We start from the raw sequence: 9,237 nt of genomic DNA on the forward strand, positions 1-9,237 counted from the left end.
TCCTCTGCGGATCCAATCGCTGCGGACCTGTGCGGAGCTTTTAATCTGCTCCGTTTGTTTTGGATCGGACGGACTAAATCAGATCTTGTCTGAATTGAAAAAAATATATATTCTCAAAATTTGAAAGATCTGATTTGGTCTGTCCGATTTTAAACGAACGGACCAGATTAAAAGCTCTGCACAGCTCCGCAGCCACGCTTCCGTACCCACCTTGCGTCCTTATTTGAGCGGATACGGCCTCGCACAAATCCCGAGCAGTCTTTTGCACCCTTGCTGTTTCTTTCTGGAGCTTTGGCGAAAGTAAACTTATTATGCTCCGCCGCAAGCCCACCAGAATCGAGCTGAGAGCGGAGGATAGAGAAGAGCTCGAAGAAGCGCACCGCCTCCGCTTCGCCACCGTCAGCACTCCTTCCTCCACCGCCTCCACTTCCAAGCCCTCCGATTCTAACCTATCTACCCTTTCCCCGAACCCTAACCCTAATCCTCTTTACAAGCTCCTAGACCCGTCGCTCGATCCAGTCACCAAATCTCAACGCATCGGCATTCACTCCCCATCCCAACACTAAACTCGATTCGAAGTCTGAGCTTAGTTGTAATGGAGGTAGAGGTTAAGCTCCGACTTCCTGACGCCGCAGCACACCAGCTTCTTTCTGATGCGCTCACCACCTTGCACCGGTGCACTCATCTCCAGGTAAGTTTTACTGTTTTTTACCAGCAAAATGAGGTGTTTCTGGTAAATTTGCAGGGTATGGTAGTTCTGATATTTGTTGGTTTTTGGTTTAGTTGGCTGTATGTGTAATACGTGTAGTTGATCCAACTTCATATTTTGATATGTGGTAGGTGATGTAGTAGGAGATGCTTGATGCTTGTCATGTAATGTTGTTGGATTATGACATGTTTTGTCAGGGCTTGTACCAGTGGTTTTGTACCAGTACCTGTTAACTTTGTAGGTTTTGTTTCTTTGAATGAAATCGGTGGAGTATTCCACTTTTAACAACTAGAGTTTTACTGTTCATCAGATATTCTATATATTTTTAAAAGACAGAATAAAATTTTTACTGTCGCGTTCTGTTGTTCATCAGATCTACAATTTACCTTAAGAATAAATAAGTATTGTAGTGTTAGATGATTTCTAATGAATTGTCAGTTCTGTATTATTTCACATTTTACCCAAACTGGCAGTTGGACTTGAGTTATATAATTTGTTTGAATCAGGCATATCAGTACTCATGTTTTTTTAATTTAGCTACCTTAGGCCTGGGGGTAATTCACCAAATTAATATATTTTCCTTCTTGGTTAGAGAAGAAATGTTAAGAAAAAAGGGTCACCATTTGTGGGTCAAACTGGAAATTGTAGTTCAGTACCCTTAATTGGATTTATCAGAAGTTCAGTACTTGGTCATTAATTGCAGTCAGATCTTCTCAAGTGGTAGCCCTCTTTGTATCGGAATCAAGTAGAATACACATTAATTACTCACGTGGGCTTGCAGGAAAACATTTTCTTTGATGGCTTATCTGGTGAGCTGTCAGCTGCCTTCGCAGCACTTCGACTTCGCTTTTATGGTTCTGATACCCGTTGCGTCCTCTCCCTGAAGTCCCGTCCTGTACTGTCTGCTGGAATAAGCCGTGTTGAGGAAATAGAAGAAGACATTGACCCATCAATAGGCCGCGCCTGTGTTGCTGAACCATGGCGTCTTACAGGTAACCCCTCACTTTTGACTTGTATTTCTCTTTAAGCTTACCCAGTGAGGTTTGAATGTTGATTTGTACCTTTTTAGGCTTACCCAACCTGGTTGTCACTGCTACATGGGAATACCGAGTCAGGTCTGACCTGTTTTTTTTTTTTATATGATCAAAGCTTGACGTGATATATGATCAGTTGCCAGCCTTATATTCTCCATATAATTGCAACCAGACATGGCTGATAATGCAAGTCATTATGGATATATAGGAACAGGCCTTTTGGTGTGTTAATTCTTGTGCACGGGAAGTGTATCTGACTGCTCATTTAGTTACTATCCTGGTTTCGGAATTCATATCACTTGAGGTAACGGAATATGTGAGTTTGGATCCAGATTGTCCAATCAGAATTGGCACGGATATTGAAGAGGCCCGTGCATCCCACTTCGGGCTGGATTGGCCCGATTCTGATCAGACGGTCCTGATCCAAACTCAGATATTCAATTACCTCAGAGGATATGGATTCCTGGTTTGGGCCCAGCTCCATATGCAAGTGGTTATTTTATATAAAATTGTTGCTGTTATTTATGATTGATCTGGATTTTTGGTCATTTTCTTAATGGATCAGCATGTATATGCATTTGTTTTCTGTTATGAGCTACCATTTCACTTTTATTTCATACTGGGCCTGTTTTAATTGTTGCATTTAAGATTCCAAAGTATATCCAATTTGTGCTAATAATATGAACATTACAGCCTTAGCAAGCTCCTCTGATATAATGAAAAAGGTTGTGAATGAATTCGGGCTGGGAGGTGAGGAAGACAAATCTGTTGTGTGCTTAGGAGGGTTTAAGAATGTCAGAGCAGTGTACGACTGGAAGGAAGGGCTTGTTTTGGAGCTTGACGAGACGAGTTACAGTTTTGGCATGGTTTATGAGGTGGAGTGTGAGACAACAGATCCAGAAAGGGCCAAAGGACTGCTCGAGGGTTTCTTAAAGGAGGTTGGTGTCCCCTATGTCTACGCACAGTCTAATAAGTTTGGCGTATTTCGAGCTGGTAAGTTGCTTCCGTGAGAGATTGGGTGTTTTCGAGTGACAGAATTCAGGCTTGATAAGATTAGGTGAAATTGCTTTCAATGTCACTAATCTAAATTCAGGTTATTTTGATAAAAGTTTGTCCAGGTTACACTGAGCAGGGCAATGTATGATTAAGTTGACAACCAACCGCATTAACTGTGTTTTTCACCGAATAATTTGATACTAAAATGTTTTATTGGCATCGTTTGGAGCATCCCATACTTTTCTCGTGGAAAAGGATAATGCTGGAAAGAGCCGTCTGTTTTCTCTTTATGGGCTTTAAATAAGAGTCTATAGGGGGGCGTGATGACCGATAAACTAAGATCTTTGCCTAATTTTTTTTCTCATTGAAAAGCAAATATACATTTTTAAATATTTTTTCAGCTTAATAAATAGATGGGAGAAAAATAACGCGGGTACTGATCCTGCCCTCGACAAGAGTCCGTATCGTCTGCATTAACTCAAAAGAGCATCTTTTGAGTTAATAGATATCAGCCGTCTGATTGTAAATGGACTTAAATGGAGTCCATCCGCTCCCTGCCTAAACATAGGAGGTCTTTAACATTAGTGTGGATTTAATTTACACAAATCTTAAAGCTTTTTGAACGGTCCAGATGTATTAACTCAAAAGAATTTTTTTGAGTTAATGCAACAATCAGTTAAGCAAGATGACGCAACCAACAAATATGTAAAACTTTTTGACCTCAATTTAATGTGGGCAGTAGAGTAGTATATTCTCAGACAGTAAGCGAAATGTTTTTTCTCAGACAATCCATGAAAAAAATATACAAGCAAATACAGGAAGGGGTTACTTGTTATTGGGAAGTCCCATTGACCAATACAAGTAAACAAGTTGAAAGGGGTTACGTACGTGCATATTAGCAGCATAACTAGCAAGCAAATAGAACTGAAATTACAGAAGATGTCAACGAAGAATTGTGCGCACACTGCAAACTGCAGAGCCAGGATATTTCAGTTTGCAAAGACGATATACTTCAGTTTTGCACATCCCGGGCTGCTGCTCTTTCCAAGCAAATATGCATCCTTCTTTGTCCCTAACAGGAGAGCCATCCCTGCTTTACTACTCGGATTATTCTTATCATTCAAAAATGTTCTCCCCTGCAATTAAGCTGGTTGTTTAATATAGCGAAAGTTAGTTACATGCGTTTTACAAATATGATTTTTTTTTTTCTGTCATCAATAATATGCAATGTAGAAAATACATTGATTTTCATTTTGTTAACACAACCAAATAGTTTATTTTAATTACATGCATTCATCTTTTCGGAGAATACATCCCCTAAATAAATAACCCCAGGTCCCCAGCTTTTTCAGTGACAAAGAATATCCTTTCTGCTAACCGGGGTTGACCTCTCAATTCTACAAACAGGGATACTCGAGTAAATTATTCATGTGTAACCTACATTAGTCATTACCCAATAATTTGAACCCTCCAGAAAATTTAAATTATTTAATTAAAAAAGACATAAAAGATGTTCTAAGCCGAAAGGTTGTCTTAGAGTGAGATAAATGGTGTCTGACGATTGGAACTATTCTTATATAATACGACATAGTTTTTCTTTTAAAAGTCAGTATTTTGGTTTAATCGATTCTTTTTAACTTCCGGTAGTAAACAAAGCGACGGACATTAAAAAAAATTTGTTTGATTGGGAAAGGGGAGGCCGAGGCTGCATCGGTCTCTCCCACCTGCAAACCTAGCGGAAAAAATAAATAAAAATATGATGTCTTTTTTTCTTCGGTCACTGGCCAGTCGATACTGAAGGTCGTCGATGTCTACTACCAATAGAGAAGATTTATTTAATTTTGTTATTTTAGTTGTTAGATGTTGAGTTTAGATGTTAATGTTCGAATGTTGATGTTAATGAAGTTTGATGTAGATGATATTCTTGATGTAAAACGATTGATGTAATTTATGTTTAATTAATAAAAATTATACTTGACAGCCGCTGTCAAGATTTAAAAAAAAAGAATATTTTTTTCCTTGTGTATCGTCCTTTTCCTTATGTGATATATGCATTCTTCAATTTATTTTCATTTTCGTGGTTAGCTTTGTGATAATGATTAGTGACGCCTTACGACTAGGGCCTGCAAAACAAATGTTGTGACTTGTGGCTCGATCATGACTTATAGCTAACTCACTCGCTAACAGCTTATTCGTTACTGGACCGAATTAAGGACAAACTCGCTCACCACTAATTCGATCCAAAATTAATGAGTTCAAATTGAAGCCTAACTCGCTCGGCTAAGCATCAATTTGTGAATTTGTATTCATTTTATAATGTATATCAAAACTTAATAATTCTTTGAAAACTTATTTGTAATATTTGTAAAAATAGCTCATTTCAGCTCAATTCAAAAAGTTTGTAAAACAAAATCTAGTCAAACCCAACTCTCCAACTAGCTCGGTCCAACTCGTGACGAGTTCAAGCTGAGCCCAACTTGTAATAAGCTAGCTTGTTGCCACCCCTACTTACGACGCTCTTGTCAGAACACAAGCAGCTAGCAGTTGTGCTAAAATGGTTGCTATATGAGTAACTGTAATTTATTAACTTGAGCAATAATATAATTCTTGCTTCAAAGTTTCAAACAGCCTATAAAGATTAAATATCCAGAAACACACACATTATGCAACAAATACGGGAAACAAGTTCAATCCAAATGCCAACAAATTGCAGAGAATGAACAATTGACCAGAATAATCGAAACAGCCAGCGATGCCACTACAAACAGATGAAACTGTTTTATTTGAGTTAAGGCAGGGTTTGTTTCAATGTCAGTTCAAGTTTTCCTGACTTGCATGATTTGATTTGTGATCCTGTCAGTTAATTTAGTTGTCCAGCTTGGCAGCTGCTGAAGCATAACTGACACTGCTGTCCCGTGAGGACTTGCATTGGCTAGATTGCTCATAATGAAGGAAGCCTATTTTTATTTTTGTAGATGAATTCTTTAACATCTGAAACACACACAAAAGAGGAAGGGGGATCAAAATCTGAGAATGCAAAAGCAGAGATATTATTGCTGTTAAATCAGGTGAAGAACTAATACCAAGCCTGACCAGCACAATAGGATACAAATCATTGTTTGGTACCAGTTTCTGGTTCAGCTTTTGTGTCAAAATATTAAAGCCCACAGAGAGCTATTATGATCATACCAAGCTAGCACTGTACCAAAATCAAGAGAGTGCTATTCTTCCCTTTTGGCAGGAACATGAATTTAAGGCCTGAATATGTTCGCATGCTGATGAACATAAATTCAGTCTTATGAATATAAAAAAACAGAGATGGGACAAGAGAGACAACTTACATGGAGAAAAACACTAATTGGGTGGCGACCACAAATGGTGTTCTCATACTGTTGCAAGTACCTTTTGAATGAATCAGCATCACCTGTCTCAATTATCTCCATTCCCATTCTATCCAAGGCCTCGATCGATTTATAAATCGGGCCATGCTTTTTATCATAATATGTGTAACTAAACCTGATAGATATAAAATAAAGTCAAAATAATTGCAATATGTTTGAGGAAGTTATTTTAATAGCCAAAAGAGCATCGTCAATCCAGAAAAGTCTGCTTTCTAATAGTATGTCTTTTCTCACTGATTATATTTTTTATCCAATACTACCATTAAACTTTATTCTGAACTTCAGATACTTTTACATTTGTTTGAGGTGCTTTTTATGAACTTTCTAGTGCTAAGCCTGCATTTCTTAAATACGCAGAGGTAAAAGAAAAGAAGAATACAACTCCAGAACTTTTCAAGACTACGTCAAATGACATTCAACAGAATATTTTACGTTTTTGGTTTCTGTTAATTTCTATGTTTTCTAAAACTATGTGATGCTTTTAATAACCATGCAAGGCACAAAAGAAATTATTCATTTGCTTTTTCTCAAATGTTTTACAAAAAAAGATAAAAAAGATAGTACACGTAAAATTGGGAAAATAGTAGAAATTTATGAAGTACCTAGAACCCCAATGGCAGAAGTCTGAGGAAACAGAAAAGAAGTTTTTTGGGTCATCTATGTACTTGGCAAGTAAATGGCCATACATGGCTTCACTTTCTGAGCTTAAAGCACCAACAAGTATGGGTACAACTTTTACTTCGTATCTGTGCGACAAATTACAAAGAACAGTAACACTATGGAGCTAAAGTCTATAAAAAAGCAGAACGATTAAAATGGTCCAGTAACTGTGTAAAATACTCCTTTGTGTTGTCAATTTTATTTGGCTGGATTGAGGCTTACATTTTCAACAGGATTAGTCAAATAACTAAAACCTTTTAAAAATAAGTACTGCAACTACAGTGATGTTATAAGAGTTAAGAGATGCAGAAAGACTAAATACGAACTTATAAGTATAATTGGACGTATCAAAGTTATAACTTTGGCAGAGTGCTAGTTTACTACCAACCATCAATACACTTATATAATAATATAGATATTTTGGCTTTACATAGTAGAGCTATCTTTAAAAACTTTTGGGTTTCTCCTTAGTAAAAATGCATATTATTATAATTTATTTTGTTTGCAAATGGTAAAGTTACCCTTTAAATACTTTAGCTAGATAAGGAAGGTGCATTTCCATGCTATGTTCTGCTTCATCTACACGCAAATCCATCATTTCAAATTTTCCAGTTGCCTTCAGCTCCTCAATAACTAGAACAAGAATAAAGGGTTTAATAGAGAATAGTTTAAAAGTTACCTTGAATGAAGGAGTTGTATAATTAATAATAAAAGAGAGTTATACCTTCTTGATCCACTGGCAAGTCACCAATAGGTGTACTATAAGTGGTGGCTCTGGTTAGAGCACATTTAGGAGTGTAATAGTGGTGGGAAGGACCAAGAAGAAAAACCCTCGAACTGAAATACAGTATTGAACGAAATAATAGACAAAAAGTTATTAACCATGCTTTGTCCATTCATCCAGAATTTGAACTATAATATCTCAAAACTATTAAAATGAAGGCCAAAAATAACAGAGAAAGCATAATTTGTGATGTAGATTACCCCCTGATTAGAAAGCAAATACAAAGTTTGAGAATGCAAAATAACAATGTTTCAAGTTTTGATTCTGTTAAGTAATAATTAAACTGAAAAGAACTCTGAAATGATAGAAAACAAGTTTAGTCGGTGAGAAAACAAACTTCAATCAATAAAGCATTAGGCAACTAATATATGATTGAAGCACCCGGAATCGTGATCAAGAGAATTTAATAACCTTCACAAAAACTATATATTGCCAAAGTAAATATGATAAATTTCACAAGAAATAGCTTGATATTTCACAATTTTAAAGAATATCAATTCTATGAGAAGACTTACATATTAGTAGGATCTATATTGCCAAATGCAAATGCTGCACTTCGGCCGGAGTATGAGTACCCAGCATGTCTATAATGATGAACGTTAAAAACAAAAAATCAGTGCATAAGATCAGTTCAGAACGCTTTGTAGCTTGTAAGAGTAAGTGTAAATCGACTTACGGTGCAATTACACCTCGGACGTCTGCAGATTTTGTCAGGCCAGCAGCTCTAAGCCAACCATCAAGCTCTTCTTCCAATCTGCTAGCTAATAACAACCAGCAAAAAATTAGACATAATTTAATGGTGCAGTAAGAAACCAATATTATTAAATAAATTATCATAGCTAGCATAAGAAAACGCACAAGATTCAACAATTAATACATTAATTTCTCTTTCCAAATAGACTCCAAACGTGAAACTAATCTCCTCTACTTAATCAATAAAAAAAATTGAAAAAAGATTTTAAGAGACGAGATAAGACTAACCATTGTTAGTGTACCAGGATCCCGCGTGGGTTGCTCGTCTGACAGTCTCCATGGCTCCAGAGACGGAGATAGGGGTACCAGTGGGGACCCAGGCCCTTCTATCCTATTGTTTGTGAAGTACCTTACTTAAAATTAGTAATTTCTACAGTATCGAGCCATGGTCCCCTGTTGTTACCATGATTTGGAAAAACTATTGGCCTGGATACGATTGATGATCGGAAGACAATTTGGGGTAGCGTGAGGTGGGTTTGGCTAATTAAGAGGGGAAGAAGATGGAGTGCGTATCTCTGAGGTATCTCAATTTTTGCGTGACCGACGTGTACGGTGTCTATTCGGGGATAGCGCAGGGGGCACTGGGGCAGTAGTATTTGTGCTTTGAGAGTTGTGTAGAACGTATTTGAACGGTTGAGATTTTCCATAAAACACTCAAAAGTTTGAGATATCTCAGAGGATGCGAATTCAAGAAGATGTCGGTTGGGTGAGATCTGATGGTTATAAAGAGGCTCCTGACTCCTGAGGTAAAACGCAACGTTTTTGAACCGTTGATTTAAGAGTTTTGTTTGGCAAGTTATTATTTCTCATCTATTTATGTAATTAGGCTATTATTTTGTTTTCTCGAATCTTTATTTTTGTTTTTAACTATTAAAAAAAATCGAAATTTTCTATAAATTA

The 9,237-nt window shown here is 37.0% G+C and overlaps 2 protein-coding genes across 2 annotated transcripts; one reads left to right on the forward strand and one right to left on the reverse strand.

Moving 5' to 3' along the window:
• Positions 1-200: 200 nt before the first annotated feature.
• On the forward strand, positions 201-2,912 carry LOC144565310 (adenylate cyclase). The gene is made up of 3 exons (XM_078315032.1): positions 201-691; positions 1,491-1,701; positions 2,437-2,912. Exons 1-3 carry the CDS (start codon positions 596-598, stop codon positions 2,751-2,753), a joined length of 624 nt encoding a protein of 207 aa, XP_078171158.1. The 5' UTR covers positions 201-595; the 3' UTR covers positions 2,754-2,912.
• Positions 2,913-5,303: 2,391 nt separating this feature from the next.
• Positions 5,304-8,864, reverse strand: LOC144565383 (AmmeMemoRadiSam system protein B). Its single transcript, XM_078315121.1, has 8 exons — positions 8,566-8,864; positions 8,261-8,345; positions 8,100-8,168; positions 7,525-7,637; positions 7,322-7,433; positions 6,743-6,886; positions 6,081-6,255; positions 5,304-5,730 (listed from the first exon to the last, which is right to left on the reverse strand). The coding sequence occupies exons 1-8, from the start codon at positions 8,615-8,617 to the stop codon at positions 5,605-5,607; spliced, it is 876 nt and encodes a 291-aa protein (XP_078171247.1). The 5' UTR covers positions 8,618-8,864; the 3' UTR covers positions 5,304-5,604.
• Positions 8,865-9,237: the final 373 nt, after the last annotated feature.

This window comes from Carex rostrata, chromosome 14 (assembly GCF_964058835.1).
Source record: "Carex rostrata chromosome 14, lpCarRost1.2, whole genome shotgun sequence".
NCBI lineage: Eukaryota > Viridiplantae > Streptophyta > Magnoliopsida > Poales > Cyperaceae > Carex > Carex rostrata.

Excerpts from the sequence above, each read along its gene's own strand:
- LOC144565310 (XM_078315032.1), top strand. The coding sequence starts at position 596 with ATGGAGGTAGAGGTTAAGCTCCGACTTCCTGACGCCGCAGCACACCAG. Across the intron at positions 692-1,490 it reads ACCGGTGCACTCATCTCCAG|GAAAACATTTTCTTTGATGG; the intron begins GTAAGTTTTACT and ends GTGGGCTTGCAG. Across the intron at positions 1,702-2,436 it reads TGAACCATGGCGTCTTACAG|CCTTAGCAAGCTCCTCTGAT; the intron begins GTAACCCCTCAC and ends TGAACATTACAG.
- LOC144565383 (XM_078315121.1), bottom strand. The coding sequence starts at position 8,617 with ATGGAGACTGTCAGACGAGCAACCCACGCGGGATCCTGGTACACTAAC. Across the intron at positions 8,346-8,565 it reads ATCCTGGTACACTAACAATG|CTAGCAGATTGGAAGAAGAG; the intron begins GTTAGTCTTATC and ends GGTTGTTATTAG. Across the intron at positions 7,434-7,524 it reads CTTGCCAGTGGATCAAGAAG|TTATTGAGGAGCTGAAGGCA; the intron begins GTATAACTCTCT and ends TTCTTGTTCTAG.